This window comes from Colossoma macropomum, unplaced genomic scaffold, assembly GCF_904425465.1.
Source record: "Colossoma macropomum unplaced genomic scaffold, Colossoma_macropomum, whole genome shotgun sequence".
Classification (NCBI taxonomy): Eukaryota; Metazoa; Chordata; class Actinopteri; order Characiformes; family Serrasalmidae; genus Colossoma; species Colossoma macropomum.
In genome coordinates, this window is record NW_023494785.1 from 5819471 (window position 1) to 5836934 (window position 17464).

Below are 17464 nucleotides of genomic sequence, written 5' to 3' on the forward strand. Positions count from 1 at the left end.
TGTTTAGTCCTCCCTGTTCTGAACACTGTTTGGTGTTTAGTCCTCAGTGTTCTGAACTCTGTTTGGTGTTTAGTCTAGTGTTCTGAACTCTGTTTGGTGTTTAGTCCTCAGTGTTCTGAACTCTGTTTGGTGTTTAGTCCTCAGTGTTCTGAGCTCTGTTTGGTGTTTAGTCCTCAGTGTTCTGAGCTCTGTTTGGTGTTTAGTCCTCAGTGTTCTGAACTCTGTTTGGTGTTTAGTCCTCAGTGTTCTGAACACTGTTTGGTGTTCAGTCCTCAGTGTTCTGAACTCTGTTTGGTGTTTAGTCCTCAGTGTTCTGAACTCTGTTTGGTGTTTAGTCCTCAGTGTTCTGAGCTCTGTTTGGTGTTTGGTCCTCAGTGTTCTGAACTCTGTTTGGTGTTTAGTCCTCAGTGTTCTGAGCTCTGTTTGGTGTTTAGTCCTCAGTGTTCTGAACTCTGTTTGGTGTTTAGTCTAGTGTTCTGAGCTCTGTTTGGTGTTTAGTCCTCAGTGTTCTGAACACTGTTTGGTGTTTAGTCCTCAGTGTTCTGAACTCTGTTTGGTGTTTAGTCTAGTGTTCTGAGCTCTGTTTGGTGTTTAGTCTAGTGTTCTGAACTCTGTTTGGTGTTTAGTCTAGTGTTCTGAGCTCTGTTTGGTGTTTAGTCTAGTGTTCTGAGCTCTGTTTGGTGTTTAGTCTAGTGTTCTGAACTCTGTTTGGTGTTTAGTCTAGTGTTCTGAACTCTGTTTGGTGTTTAGTCTAGTGTTCTGAGCTCTGTTTGGTGTTTAATCTAGTGTTCTGAGCTCTGTTTGGTGTTTAGTCCTCAGTGTTCTGAACACTGTTTGGTGTTTAGTCCTCAGTGTTCTGAACACTGTTTGGTGTTTAGTCCTCAGTGTTCTGAACTCTGTTTGGTGTTTAGTCCTCAGTGTTCTGAACTCTGTTTGGTGTTTAGTCTAGTGTTCTGAGCTCTGTTTGGTGTTTAGTCTAGTGTTCTGAGCTCTGTTTGGTGTTTAATCTAGTGTTCTGAGCTCTGTTTGGTGTTTAGTCCTCAGTGTTCTGAACACTGTTTGGTGTTTAGTCCTCAGTGTTCTGAACACTGTTTGGTGTTTAGTCCTCAGTGTTCTGAACACTGTTTGGTGTTTAGTCCTCAGTGTTCTGAACTCTGTTTGGTGTTTAGTCCTCAGTGTTCTGAACTCTGTTTGGTGTTTAGTCTAGTGTTCTGAGCTCTGTTTGGTGTTTAGTCTAGTGTTCTGAACTCTGTTTGGTGTTTAGTCTAGTGTTCTGAGCTCTGTTTGGTGTTTAGTCCTCAGTGTTCTGAACACTGTTTTGTGTTTAGTCCTCAGTGTTCTGAACACTGTTTGGTGTTTAGTCCTCAGTGTTCTGAACACTGTTTGGTGTTTAGTCCTCAGTGTTCTGAACACTGTTTGGTGTTTAGTCCTCAGTGTTCTGAACTCTGTTTGGTGTTCAGTCCTCAGTGTTCTGAACACTGGTGTTTGGTGTTTAGTCCTCAGTGTTCTGAACTCTGTTTGGTGTTTAGTCCTCAGTGTTCTGAACACTGTTTGGTGTTCAGTCCTCAGTGTTCTGAACACTGGTGTTTGGTGTTTAGTCCTCAGTGTTCTGAACTCTGTTTGGTGTTTAGTCCTCAGTGTTCTGAACACTGTTTGGTGTTTAGTCCTCAGTGTTCTGAACACTGTTCAGTCCTCCAAACGCTGAGTGTTCAGTGCTGGTTTTTGGCTTCTCTCATGTCGCTCTGCTTCTTTTCCTGTTCAAATGTGCTTTTGCTGTGCTAGCAGGCCTGGCGTGTGTTATAAGGAACTGGGTTTGGTAGCCATGGTGACGAGCAGCTGAGCGCTCGCTGCAGACCGAGGGCCTCCATTGGCTAATCGGCTCGCTGCGACACCCGTGCTGACAGCTTCGCTTTATGCGGGGTGGAAGGAGGGGGAGGGGGAGGGGGAGGGGGAGGGGAGGGGGAGGGGAACCATAGAGCCACACACTCTCACATCTACAGCTACAGAGGGAAAGCAGAGAGCAGCTAACCAGCACCGAGACGCTCAACAGGGTCCACAGCAATACAGAGGCTCAGGGTCAAATCGGCGCTGAATCACCTGGACTAACAGTTTCAGAAGTGTGTTTTATAGCTGATGGTCCACCACACCACCTCGGTGAACGCTCCAATCTTTAACAAGCTGTCTGGAGAAAAGTTGATGTCAGCATTAAGGTTGGGATTATGACCAGAGCTGGGTTTAGGGATTAGTGTTCAATTGAGATTAAAGTTGGAATGTTAGGTTCAGGATCAGCACAGTAGCCCAGCGTCACCTACACTCTCAGAAATAAAGGTATGAAACCATCACTGGGGTGTTACCCCTATTGGCAATGGGGTGGGACCCTCAAGGGTACATCTCAGTACCTTTAGTCAGGAACATAACTGAACCATAATCCACTGAAATGATATGTTCTAAGCTGTACTGACTCCACACACCCCGTCTCGCCTCCAGGACTTTATTTTACTGTTCTGTTTAAAACATTCGGTTATGAAAAAGGTACAAATACGAACTTTTCACCTGGAAAAACTTATTTAAGGTTCACAATCAGACCTTAAAACCACTGTTGTACCTTTGAGGGAACAATTTGTACAAAATGTACCTGCACAGAACTAACAGTGTAAATGTTCTGCTTTTCTGGAGTTCAGTAAGTACAGAATCAAATATCAATTCGAAATATTGGTCAAATCATAACATCTAATGCTAATACCGATTTAATACCAGTTTGATATTATTGTGCATCTTTGCTTACTTCCAGCTTTAAAAAGGCATCTTTTTTGTCTTTAGCCAGTGAACTGAGCAGATGTCAGTGTTGTGTGGCGACTGTGCTGATCAGCGTGATGAGTTTAGATGGCTTTTTGTAGACGTTAACATCACTGACATTTATCTGTTAGCCTTGGGCCGATAATTGATATTTTGAATACTGCAGTAATTTTCTGTGAAATCACTGAGTGTGTTTACATGCACTCATTAAACCGATCATAATTGGATTTCTGGAGTTATCCGATTTATTCAAATGGTCATGTAAACACCATACTCCGATCTAGAAATCCGATAAAGAAATCTGATAAAGAGGCTGGATTTTAGCTCAGTAATCAGGTTTCTCAGCGCATGTAAACTCTTACTCTGATTTCTTTCGGATTTCTCAGTCTGAGCATGTGTGAAAACAGACGGTTCGAACATGCAAGAACAGACGGACGGTACCAGCGAGAACCGTTCCTGCGAGACGGCAGGAAAACACTTTTGGAGCGGCGCTGAAACCAAACGCTAAATAAAGGATTTAAATATTCGTAATCTTCTAGATGATGTATGTTCATATTTTCAGGTAAAGTGGCGCCGTCTTTTTAAAAATAAGCCGCAGCGTGAGGTTTGAGTTTTACGTCACGTCTTCTTTTGTGAGTTTAACGGCTGGTTGCAAAGCAGAAATCTGATTACTGTCTGACTCATGTAGACCCGGAGTTTCCCCATTATCTGATTTACTCAAGTGCATGTAAACGTGTTGATCGTATTACTGACAAAATCTGATTTTCTGCAGTTATTGGATTATTAAGGCCATATAAACACTCACTGTAATCTTTGGTTAATTCAAATATTTATACAGTAGGAAGAATTGCACTTAATTATGGACCAAACAAACCAAACATCAACTAATCACCTACACATATACATACTTTGAACACCACTTATAAAAATATGTTTTTTTCAGTCTAGAAAAGAACGATGGGCAATATGCAAATGAAACCAAAATGCATGAGGTCTGCTGTCCATTATGGAGTAAAATGGATGGACGAAGCACCAGTCTTTTTGGTTTCCAACCAAAGGTGAAGAACCTCTGGATTTTAAGTGTCACATGCTGTCTGTGCAGAATAACTTTATTAACGATTAAGTCATTTTAGAGTCAAGCGCAGTTGGTAATGATTTGATAATTAAAATAACATCAGGAAAATTGTAAGTGATGACGTGAAGCTTCGTAATGTTCACCTCTTAACTGAATTTGGATCACATTGTTGTCATTTGTTCTGATAATTCTTCGAATTATATTGTTGTCCAAGCTTACTATACATGCTATGCCCACAAATGTGTTCTTTCAGAACTTCTGTTTTTAAGTTTGTATTTATTTTTTGACACATTCTTTCTTTTGCTGTGAGCAACTTTTAATATATAACAGAAAAATATTGAGTGAAGATACTAAAAAAATTAACACCAAAATGTTTATCAATACCAGTATATAAAAATAGGTCAAGCAGCAAAAAAATAGACTTGAAGCATAACAGCATAGAATATTTGTTTTAATATAATATGGCAGCAAAACTGTTAACTTTTTGGCAGAAGTTTATTTTATTATAAATTTGTAGTAAGAAGGTTTAATATGCAACAGAGAGAAACTGTTAATGAAGGCGCTACAAGTCAATATGAGTGTATTAATACCTGATGCACTGCTCAGCCCATATTTTAGATTTTTAGGGAACGTCTGATTTATGGGCTGAGTAAAAATAATCACTATTTTCAGCTGTTTTATCACGGCTAGCTGACGTTACAATCCATTGAAAGGTTCTTTAGAGAGCCAGAGGTGGTTATTTTATGGCGGTGCTCTAAAGAACCCTTTTTGAAGAGTGTAGGGTCAGGAAAACTTTTTCTAAAGAAAAGGTTACTCATCAGTAACCACCCCCACTCGCTCTGTGGTAAAGACATGCAGCTGGTGGTCTATAGCTCTGCGTGCACGTGTGCCTTTTGGCTCTGAATGTGGCTGCATCTCAGCAGAAGTCACTCTTATGCTGACGTCAGGCTTGTTTAGTGTTCAGTCTAAAATGCACGGCTAGCTGTCTTATAACGGTGGTCTTGTAGGTGCGTTGTATGTCTCACTGTATGAGATGAAGCCAGTTTAATTCTTTCCAAACCCCCAAAAAAGTATTTGGGCGCTTTTTTAACCGCTGGTCCTTTGGGTTACTTCATGAACTGTCTAACCGAATATTTATAACAAAATGGTAATTATATACTCAGGCAGACAGAGAGACAGATGCTCAGACAGACAGACACTCAGACAGATAGATACATACATACTCAGACAGACAGACAGATGCTCAGGCAGACAGAGGGACAGTTAGACAAATAGATAGATACTCAGGCAGACAGACAGATACTCAGGCAGACAGAGAGACTGTTGGACAAATAGATAGATACTCAGGCAGACAGACAGATACTCAGGCAGACAGAGAGACAGTTAGACAAGTAGATAGATACTCAGGCAGGCAGACAGACAGATACTCAGGCAGACAGAGAGACAGTTAGACAAATAGATAGATACTCAGGCAGACAGACAGATACTCAGGCAGACAGAGAGACAGTTAGACAAATAGATACTCAGGCAGACAGACAGATACTCAGGCAGACAGAGAGACAGTTAGACAAATAGATACTCAGGCAGACAGACAGATACTCAGGCAGACAGAGAGACAGTTAGACAAATAGATAGATACTCAGGCAGACAGAGACAGTTAGACAAATAGATAGATACTCAGGCAGACAGAGACAGTTAGACAAATAGATAGATACTCAGACAGACAGAAAGACAGTTAGACAAATAGATAGATACTCAGGCAGACAGACAGATACTCAGGCAGACAGAGAGACAGTTAGACAAATAGATAGATACTCAGGCAGACAGACAGATAGTTAGACAGACAGTTAGGTAGGTAGGTAGACAGGCAGACAGACAGACAGCCACTTTATCGATCCTGAAGGACATGTAGCAGTCACACAACACAGGACAGTTATAATAATAAGGGTGGTAGTACAGTATGAACAGAAGAATATACAGGCTCAGCAGAATTGTCAACTATAAATAATATTGTCAACTATAAATAAATCTATCTAATCCAAACTAAACATATAAGCATATAATGAAAAGAAAACGCAAGGAAAAAGTGCAAAAACAGTACAAAAAAGCAGCGTCGGAAGTAAGAATCGTTGACCCCATCATCAGGAGATCGCGAGTTCAGTCCCCAGTAATGCTACAGCCGTCCGTGTCCAGGAGTCCAAGAGAGCACAACTGCCCTCGCTCTCTCTGATCAGAGTATGGTGTCTCACAGAACTGGCAGTTAGCGTTCTCCTCCGAGCGCGTTTGACGTTGGCGGCAGTTCGTAAAGATGCGGTGGTGCTTCACAGGTCCTGGAGGAAGCCTGTGTTAGCCTTAGCCCTCCTCACACTGGTGGTATCGTGTGATGGGGGGTGTCCTAACTAGCAGGTGGAATTGGATATGTCTAAATTGGGGAGAAGATAGAGAAGTGCTTCTGTGATGATGTTTTGATTATGACTGGCAAAGCAAAAAGTTTTTTCTTAACAGTTGCGTTTCAAGTTTTTGCGAGTGTAAAACATCGCGAGAGTGTATTTTGTACATAACTCTAGTAGCACAGCGCTGGAGAGAAGCAGCAAGGTGTGCAGCTACTGCGCAGAAGCGACTCCACATCACCAGCGAACGTATATCGATGGTAAAATAACGTAAGTTTGAATGACAAACTTGCGTTACTCATCGGTGCTGAGGATGTCTGACTGATGTGATATACATCATCGATCACGATCTTGAGCAGATCCTGTTAAAGTCATTGCGTACTAACTGAGACATCGGCAGATGTTACGCGCACATTGCATATTCTGGAAGTTAGACCACACCATCTTGTGCAGCTTTCCAGTACCTGCCTTTCAAGGTTCTGTTGGGTGCAAAGACGTTAACGTGAAACCGTCTCTCTCCCTGATCCAGGTCTCGCAGCCGAGGCAGAGCCCAAGCCGACGATGAGGACAGCATGGACGGGATGGACGCCACACAGCCACCAGAGACAGACGTCTCGCCAGAGATGGGTGAGAGAGAGTGTTTCATTTCTAGCAGCTCTAGCTGTGATTCTCTCAAGAGACTCGCTGTGGAAATACATTCGTCTTTTTGCCTCTGTCCTTCCGGATGTGGGTTAGGAATGAGCTTTTTCATCCTTTAAGCTTATATAAAATATATATATATTAAACAAATGGTATTCAAATGTCTCAGAGCTCGTTATGAATGAGAAATGAGAACGTGTAAGGCTAAACCACGGTTTATCGCATGCAGCTGGAATTAGAGGTGACCTGTACCTGATGGTTTAGTTGACTTTGTTTTGACTTTGTGGTTGGATATGTGTAATTTAACACACCACCAGTGACCTACAGAATGGTAACTGTTCAGATTTGTCAGTTTTTTAATTTATATAAAAAAAATCCATATGTAGCTCTGATTAGATGTAGCTGTTTTGCTTAATGTGTATTTGAGGGTGGAGGAATTTCCATACAGTATTGGAAAAAGGGGGGAAAAAGACGACAAACGTTGTGCTGCTCATATTACATTTTTGTGGAAACCACTGTTTCTCTCCAAAGGATGTTTTGCAAAAAATGTTTTAACCCTGCGAACAGTTTGGTGATGAAGATATAGACACAGAAATCGTTGGTAATATTTATGAATGTTGACAAAACTTCAGCAGGAAAATGGTTGGAAATGAGAAAAATAATGCATTTACACAAAAGCTTAGTATCAGGAATCGTGGGATTTCCCTCACCAGAAGTTACGCAACAGTAGGAAATGACATCATGTGAAGCATTTTTATCGCAAATTGTGAGTTTGATTGAAAACAAGCAGCTAACGATCGTAACTAGCCAACTGCATGTGCCTGTAACAGTAGGCTGGAGTGAGTGGGGCTTGTATTATGGATACATTCACTCTTATGACAGGGCTTTTTTTCAGAAGTCCCCTATTAATTTATAGAGGTTGTGGTTTTGTGGGTTTATTTTGTTAGATGGTCACACAGCAGGTGTTGAAAGTTCAATTTGAGAACTTTTGTCTGTCTGTCTGGTGTGGAATTACATCTGTAGTGAATTTTAACACTGTAAAATATTGAAATCTCGACCTCAGAGCTGAAAATCGTATTGAGCCTGAAAATATCGTATTAGACCCCTACATGAGATGTATCATCATCTGTGTGTGTCCTGACATTTGAACACCACGAATGTATAAGACACATTTTCTTTTATGTTCTTGTAAACTGTAAACTCCAGATTATCCCTTAACTTCGGCTACATTTACCCAGCAGGTAAAAGTGGCCCAAATCCAATCTTGTGTCGTCTGTGTGGCTGTGTGAACAGCAAAAACGCATCGAATCTGACATTTGCAGGTCGGTTTAGGAGGGCGATCTGTTCAGACTGATGTCGCATACAGGTCACGTTTTAAAGATAACGTGAACAGCCAAACAAAAAAATCTGATCTGGTGAGAAAATCAGATTTGGGCCACTTTTACCTGCTGTGTCAACATAGCCTTAGTTTTCCCTTGAAGTCCACTTGGAATATTTTAAATTTTTGCTTTTGTCTTCCAAAAAGATCATAATTCATTACTATATGACCGTTTTCCATCTCTTTATCCCTTAGAATTAAACATGACTTTAAGACTTGTATATGTAAATGAGTTCTGCTTTGATTGGCTGCCCAGTGCCTCATTCCAAAAGCAGTGGGTTTCGTGACGTCACCAACAATGAATTCGAAACACAGCTTATTTTCCATACATGGACTGAGGAGTGAACGGTACGGTTTGGAGCCTAAGCAGTGTTTTCAGGCCAAGTTAAGCTCTTTCATTAAAAAAAAGGGACAGTTTGGCGACTTTTAATGAAAGAAAATGCCAGACTAAGTAAATGAATACAGAAATCAGTCTGAATATCCATATATTAATATCCCCTGTGTCTGTCCCTGGTGTGCACTTACCACGACTGCTTGTTTCTCCCCTCAGTTTATGAATTTATCTTCATAGAATATTATTTTGACATCCTCTCTGTTAAAGACCTGCATGCAAGGCCAGAAATTAATGGCCGATGTCTTTGGCACCCCCTACGCTGCCCTTTTCAGTGCCAGTCTGAGTTTTCTGTGGCGAGATGGCGGATGACTAACACTTCTCGAAAGCTTTTAACATCCCGTCTCCTTCACATTTACCCGCACTCGCTCAGCAAACAAGTGCCAGAGTTGGTTCACTTCTGTCTCCGTTATTATTTTAACCCCAGAATCACAGCTGACCATCCAGGGCAAGTGGTGTTTCACACACACAAAAAAAAGACAGTTATATTTTTCTCAATTTCCCTTTTTTTCTTTTTTTATTCGAGCCTGGTTTTCCTGGTCATTGTTCCACATTACAGCAGTTCATGTCCATATTGTTTGGCCAGCCTTAACCAGACGGTCTCCAGCTACTGTGCCATGCGAGAGCAGATTGTCATCCTCCAAGCATCATTACGCCCCCCACCCCACCCCCCCACTCAAAGCCTTGGGCTTTATAGGACTTGGGCACCCACCCCCCCCCCTCCTCCCCCCACCATTTCAACACTGCGTAGCCTGAAGGCCGGAAGTTCACACTCTCTTCTGTGCCTGTTTGTTTTTATATATTTTCAGTGCAAAAATGCTCTGACTTTTGGAGAAAACCAGGTGCGGTCTACCCTGTGAGGATCAGCACAGTGCCTCTGACTTTGTAAAGTGCTTTTAACTGAAGCTTATATATTAAATTTTTTAAACTGAAAGAGCGAAACCATTTCTGTTTGGTTCCTGATGATCAGATTAGGCTAAGGTTTAGGATTTGGCTTAATCGGTTCTCATTCCACAGAGATGCTTACATATTTATGATACACACAGGGAATATTATCACAAGGCCTGTCCAGTGAGTATTGCATTATAAGTATTGCCTTATTTTCAGAAATTTGACCCTAAACAGAGTTTTTCATTTTGAGAAGCAGTGCATTTTATTATAGCTGTGACTGGACAAAGTAAGTTTTATCTGAAATGCATTTTTTACTTCCAGTAATTCAGTAACGTTATTATATTATATACAGGGTGAAAATGTCAAAGCTGTTTAGACGTCCAGCGAGAGCAGCAGTGTCTGCATGTTCCTGCCAATGAGAGTATATATCATATATGCAGTCAGTGGCTCCAGCTCCTCTGTGGTGTTCTGTTCTGAGGGGAACTGGATCTCCACGCTTTGCTGTTGCTTTTGTTAGTTTGCGGGTTGTTGGTTTATTCATAGTTCTTCGGCGAGCGCTGTCTAGTGTTGTGTGATGTTTTGCTTGTAAAAGATACTCCAGGTTCGATGTACTTCAGTGGTAAGTTCTTGGCATGGCAGTATCTGGAAATAACTCCGCTTTTATCAACAGAGCAGTCAGTGGAACTTGCCTTTTAAACACAGTGTCAACATACAGAGCTCAAGCAAGCTGGAACTGCAGATGGTTTGAAGGGTCAAACTAGGAAAATATGTTGTTAAAAAGAAAAGAAAAGAAAAAAAAAGCGCCCTTTATTGCTTTAATATAAAGTTAACGTATGGGACATATTACACATAGGTACCAACATATAGATAACATATATTATATACTTGCAAATTGATAATACGAATGAGACACATTATGTGTGGGTATTTGCATTTAGGTAAAACATATGGGGCATATTGCAAATGTATACTTGCATATAGATAATACATATGGGACGTATTATATATGGGGTACTTGCATATAGATAATGCATATGGGACATATTAGATGTGGGTACTTGAATATAGATGATACAAATGGACATATTACATATAGGTATTATATGGGACATTACATATGGCAAGCAACATATAGATAATACATATGGGACGTATTACATACAGGTGTAGGTAATATGGGACATACTGCATCTGGGTACCTGCACATAGATAATACATATGGGACATTATATATGGCTGGCAGCTAATAGATAATACATATGGGACATATTATATATAGGTATCATATGGGACATATTGCATATGGGTACCTGCGTATAGATAATACTTATGGAACATTTACATATGGCTAGCAGAATGTAGATAATACAAATGAACATTTTTATATATATATAATATATGGCTAGCAGCATATAGTTGCATATGGGACATATTACATATAGGTATTTGTGTATGGATAATACATATGGGGCATATTACATATGGATACTTGCATATAGAGAATGCATATGGGACGAATTACATAGGGTATCTCCCCATAGACAATACATATGATAGTCCTGACAAGATTTTAAAAAGTCTGTATGTCCTCATCAGCAAACAGCCTGTCTATCACATGATCTGCTCCACTTGGTGTATTTGAACTCTACACTCAGTCACTCGTTACGTGATGCCACCCTTATCACCGTATCCACAAGCTCACTGGACTCGGTCTCCTAACTCAGCAGAGTGACTCTTAACTTTGACCCCCTTCCTCCCCACCGCGAGTGATGCAATCATTGCTGTGACGTGTGACCTTTTTTTCCCTTCCCTTCAGGCTCACAAAAGCTGCTTGAGGAGATTAATTTCCTGGCTATTAATTACACTCTGGAGTCTGTCCGCTTCGACCCGTGGGATTTTCCGAGGGAGAACGGTCAAAGAAAGAGGATTTTCCTTTCCTAAACGGGAGAAAAGTAGGCGGGAGATGCCGTTTGGGCCGAGTTTGTTTTGTTGCGGGGCTGGATGATGTTTATGTTCCTCGTGGCCATGGTCTTCTTTTTTCTTTCTTTTGGCCTCAATCTCTCATGCTGTTCCTGTTCTTTATTAAAGAACCGCTCGGCATCCTCTGCAGGGACAGAGTTTTGTGTCCGCTCAATGTGGAATGGCACAGAAATGAAAATGGAGTGTATGCTTCAGTGGTCCTACAGACTACATGGGTCCCCCCCCTTCTTGTGCTGAGATGATGTTGCTGAGGGGGGTAGGACAGAAAATCCCAGTGGTTCTTTTAATGAGTGACCGCAAATCTCTTTTGGGTCACTGATTCAAAACAACTCATTTAGTCTTTTTTTTTTCCCCCTCTTTTTCCTGAGTCAGGTAGTGGAGCGTAAGGAAGCAGGGTTGATTTATGAAAGTATTCTGAAAGCCTGACTGAGAGTTATAATGACAAAAGGGCAGTGGCCCCTCCTTCTCTTCCATAACTAAAGAAAGAATGAAAATAAAAAGCGGATAAAATCTCCAGGTAGGTTTCGTAAGGACTGCCTGGGAGCGCTGAGGTGCAGCTCTGGCTGCATTTATTTGCACACAACTCTTTGAATATGGACAGTAATGTGAAAACTCTGTTATATTCTGATTATGCAGTTTTCTCAGTAACTAAAAAGCATTAAGAAAACAGTTAGACATGATTTAAACAGCATAAAAATAAACTGTTTTGATCCTACCATGTGTTTATTATTTATGGGGCAAAATGTACAAATTGACCGAAGTGCTTTAGGCTACGTTCACATTACGAGCCTCATTGTTCAAATCCGATCTCTCTGACACGATGGTTCACACTCGTTTAGGTAAGTGATTCAGATCTGTCATTAATGTGACGAACCGGCGTCCTGAATGACCCGCATGAGCTCATCCTACTCAGTAACGTCACGTGAATGAATCACGTTCATCATCAGCACAAACTAACGAGCAGAACGAGCTTCGCTGAGAAGATAATTAACTCTGATCAGCTCTCAGCTTCATTATTAGAGCGAGACGAAGGAGAAAAAGGTGAGATGTGTTGCTTTCTCACCGTTTACAGGCTTTAACGTCTGTTCGGCGCTGTTGCCATGGTAACGCTGAATGATGGCGCACGCGCAGTGGAAAAAAAGCGCATGAATTCTGATCTGAGCGTCACATTAAGGTCACATTGCTACGAATCGGATACGTATCCGATCTAGGACCACATATGAAAGTGGCTCAGGTCTGATTTGAAAAGATCAGATTTGCATCCACACAGCCCTGAAAACATCAGATCTGAGTCACATAAGGGCAAAATATCGTGCCACTTCAGTCTGGTAACGTGAACGTAGCCTTAGTAGTCCAAGTGTTTGGAGAGCCTTTTCCTCAAGTGTCGCACAAAGCCATTATGAGAATTTAGTGAGTCTGGACTGTAGAAGTGACCAGGCAACTTTTTGTTTGTATTAGATAGAACTTAAGTCGTATGCAAAAGTTTGAGCTAGTGAAATGAAATGCTTTGTTGAAAAATGAGAAGAAGGTAACACATCCTCTACAGAGAACACACTCAAATATGGCAGATTTCTGCATTTTTAGTGTACAATTTCTAGGTTTAACCCAAAAAAAACCCCCCAAAAGTAAAATGTTTACCAATTTCCAGTATTAAATTCAACAATTAAACTGTAATTGTGCATTAAACTTGTGCATTAACCTCTTCAGACTCCAGGCTTATTACATACTAAAGCTTATTCAGTAACTACAGGGACCTCAGTGCAAACTAGTTGTGCTGTTCTAGCTATTCTAGGTTCTAGAAATGTGTAGTAAACCGTTGGGCCCGCCGGCAGCCCCTGGCCATGTAGGCATTAAAACTGTGCAGAGCTGTAGGGGATTTGGTAAATTACTTTCACTTAAAGTTTATCATTTGACCAGGAGTGTTCAAACTTTTGCATACGACTGTATATAGTAGGGCTGCAGTGATCGGTTCACAGTGGAGGGGATAAGTCGATTGTAAAATCCATGTGATTTATTATTGTCGTTATTGATTTATTAATGTTGTATTGCTGATTGCTCGGGAAGAAGATAGCTAGAGTAAGCATAGTCAGCTTCTGTTCCTTCGTTGCACCATGGAAGAAGAATCTCTTGTAGCACAGATGGAAATTCGATGACGGCAGCAAAAGAAGAGGAAAGGAGGAAGGTCTTCTAGTTAGACTAGCTGATTAATTGAATAACAGTCAGTATGCAGGTTTAGAAGTGATCAGTAGTTGTAGTGTTCATGGTGTTCCTGTACTGGAATATCCCACCTGTTCAACCGGTACTGTGCCCGTTTTCAGTAACCCAACTGGAATAACATCATGATGAGGCGTGTGGTTTATTCTGATTGTGTTCTTGGTAGGAAATGCATATAAATGAGGCAACTTGAGTGAACTAAAGAACAAAATAACTTCCCCATCCTCCTTCTTTTCCCATGAATTTTTAGGTTGTGTGAATGGGGCGCAATGTAACACACACACACATCTAAACCGCTTATCCTTCTGGGTCGCGGTGGAGCCTATCCCAGCTGTCATTGGGCGGAAGGCAGGATACACCCTGGACAGGTCGCCAGTCCATCGCAGGGCAGACAGACAGACATACACAGTCACACACTCACTCACACCTAGGGGCAATTTAGCATGTCCAATCAGCCTGACTGCATGTCTTTGGACTGTGGGAGGAAACCGGAGTACCCAGAGGAAACCCACGCAGACACGGGGAGAACAGGCAAACTCCACACAGAAATGACCCCGGTTGCCCGGCCGGGGAATCGAACCCAGGCCCTTCTTGCTGTGAGGCAAGAATATGTTACCGCGCCACCCGCAATTTAACACATTTTGTTTATTTATTCTTTTTAATTAAAAGTATTTGTGCACCGTTTATCATTTTTATACACGCACCCTTTACATCTCTGCTATAAAATAAAACATAAACGTAGTTTCTAGCATCCAGTGTTTGTGATTTCAGCCGAAAGCCGTATGTTACAACGTACCCCTATAGGCAGGGCTTAGTCACTACACTACAGTCACCGGTAAGCTGATGCAAGTACAGTTACTTTAATAATTAGAGCTTTATGTTGTTTGAACGAGTTTTCCATCCTGTATAATGAATATGGTCAGTGTACAGATGAAGTTTTGAGTTGAAATATATTTTACATCTGTAGTACATTTTTGATGAATCTGAATAAAAAGATTTGAATTCATATCTGGGGATGTATGTTACATTACAGTGTGTTAAAACTAGCGCCGACATGTGGAGGCTGTGTTTCAGTCCGGCTGGTTCCCACTGTGGGGTTTTTTATTTGCTTCAAAATGGTGTAGTGCGCTGTTAGAAATAAAGGTTCTGTTCAGGTACATTTTTCATTCTTCAAGGTACAAACAGTGTAAATGTTCCCTCAAAGGTACAACAGTGGTTTTAAGGTCTGATTGTGAACCTTAAATAAGTTTTTCCAGGTGAAAAGTTCGTATTTGTACCTTTTCATAACCGAATGTTTTAAAACAGAACAGTAAAATAAAAGCCTGGAGACGAGACGGGGTGTGTGGAGTCAGTACAGCTTAGAACATATCATTTCAGTGGATTATGGTTCAGTTATGTTCCCTGACTGAAGGTACTGACACCCCAGTGACAAGAGGGGAACTGCCCCAGTGACAGTTTACTACCTTTATTTCTGAGGGTGCAGTCGTCACAGCTAAAGAGCAGGTGATAACAATGTAGGTTTGAATACAGTAATTGAAACCCACTTATGATGAAAGGAAGTTAGTTTCATGGTATGAAAATTCAGAAAAGTCTGATTTCTGTGAAAATTTGCAAATGACTGCTGTGAAGACCAAAAAGCATATTCTGTTTGAACCTGTTTAACTACGTAAAATATTATATATATTTATCCTGCATTATGTTGTGCACCAGTAAAGGTCACCTTTTCCACAGAGATGAATCAGCCGACTGAGGGGAAAATCAGGCTCTGAAACTCGGCTTGTAGCGAGTCATTTTAGCTCGTGTCTCTCAGCACTGCTGGTTGGTCTTTCAGCTGATTTTTCATCCTTTGCCTTCACTTGCAAAGGTAATTAACTCCTGTTTCGGCCATAAAGACCATAAATGAGCAGGTATTGAATGGGACGTTTCACCGGATACAGGTTGCAGTGCGTTTTGTTGTGTACTGGCTGTGTGTTTCTGCCCTCTGACCAGTTCAGGTCAGCGCATGATGGCTGCATCTTGCCTCCTATTGTAGTGGATGGGGCACAGTGTCCCACACCTGTGGCTTTGTGCCGTGTTCCTGACGTAGATGCTCTTCAGAGTGATGAGAGGGGAAAAAAACCAAAACGACATTGTGCCTTTTTAAACACACTGTTTAACAACTGCTGTGTGAGCAAGTCTGCCCCTCTTTTCGTCCCTTCAGAGGTTGATCCAAAGGTCACGTCGCCCATTGTGGAAGCTTCTTATGATAGAAAAACACAAGGCACATGGGTTCTTTATCTGCCTGGGGGATGGGGAGCATGCCGCTTTCAGATTTTACAAAGGAGTTGCCTGACGTTACTCGTTTAGTCATTTTAGGCATTGAAAAACAGGATTGTTTTCAAAGGTGGTGTCTTTGATGCGGTGCTTTACCTGACAGGTGACGTTTCTGATGGCTGCTTCACTTTTTTCCCCCTCTTTTAAGCACCCAATCAAATTGCAGTGACACGTAAGCACACGGTTTCTCCGTATTTGGATCACATTGTGGTTTGCCGGGTTGATCTGTGGGTTCGAGCTCTATCTTTAGGGCTGCGCTCTGTCTCGCTGCGCACACCAGCGTAACCAGATAGACTCGTCTCTCCGAGGTGGTTTACCATCGACACACTGACACCCATCATAATCGTGCCTCCTGCTCCTGACTGACAGCTCATGCGCGGCTGCAGTGTTAAATGGAGCACCAGCCTTATTCGGGGGAATAAGCTGAAACCGGCTGTGTGCTTCAGGCATCATCCTCCCCAACCCCCCATCCTCCCGTCCCAACTCTCTCTGCCAATCCATAGCACTCGCATGAGGTTTCCCTGGTAACCAGGCTGGCATTTCTCGTTCTGCAGGACAGTTTGATTGATAATCGAACGACTGTCCACAATAATTCACCCATCCCATCTGTGGGCAGTCTGTAATTTCATTGATTTGGAAATCTCATATCTTGTTTCTCACTGAGGTGACAAAAATCATCCTCCCCCAAGGTTTTCTTTCATTAAAGAATTGCCATTTATTTTTGCTTAAAACTTCCTTTTGAAGCTGTTGGCTGGAACCAGGACTGTTTGCTGAATCTCTGTGCACAGCGTGACACACATATCTGGAGATTTTTATGAGTGCTTAGTTATTAACTGTAGTCCTTTTCTTTCTGACCAGGGACAGTAATTTGTAGCTGCAACTGACACTTTAGCTCTTTTAGTTTGACACGTATTCATTAAACTAAACTGTAATGTTAATTCAGGTTTATTTAGAGTTAATTTCAGCCAATTATTTATTTGTTTTATTTAAATTTGTGCCCCACAATTTTGTCCTAGCAAATTCCCATCTGCTTGTTTTTTCCAATTGTTATGCCAAAATGCCATTGTTATGTTGCTTTTAAGTCAGCTAATGGACACCTGCGTTGACCAGCGTCACACTGGCTGGGTTTACATGCAAAGATTTTTGCCAATCCTATTGAATTCATTCCTATTATAGATCAGGACTGAGGTGTTTATATCTCACTCTACTCAACACTCTGATGTCTCTGTTTACATGCTCACTGCAAGTAATCTAATCCAAAATATACCACTTAGTGTAGATGTTACCATGACAGCGAGTATCACGTGAGTCCAGTCAGAGTGAGATGAGCAGCAGTGAGCAGTGCTTGTGTATCTAATTACTTTAAAATGATGTCAGACTCAGGAAAACGTCCTTCA

The 17464-nt window shown here is 41.5% G+C and overlaps 1 protein-coding gene across 3 annotated transcripts in view; it reads left to right on the forward strand.

Moving 5' to 3' along the window:
* kmt2ca (lysine (K)-specific methyltransferase 2Ca) overlaps positions 1-17464 on the forward strand; it is a 249803-nt gene that overhangs the window by 58871 nt on the left and 173468 nt on the right. For all 3 annotated transcript variants that reach the window (XM_036581780.1, XM_036581798.1, XM_036581789.1), the window contains exon 3: positions 6791-6888. In XM_036581780.1, coding sequence (XP_036437673.1) covers positions 6791-6888 — 98 coding nt within the window. The remainder of the gene's footprint in view (positions 1-6790; positions 6889-17464) is intronic.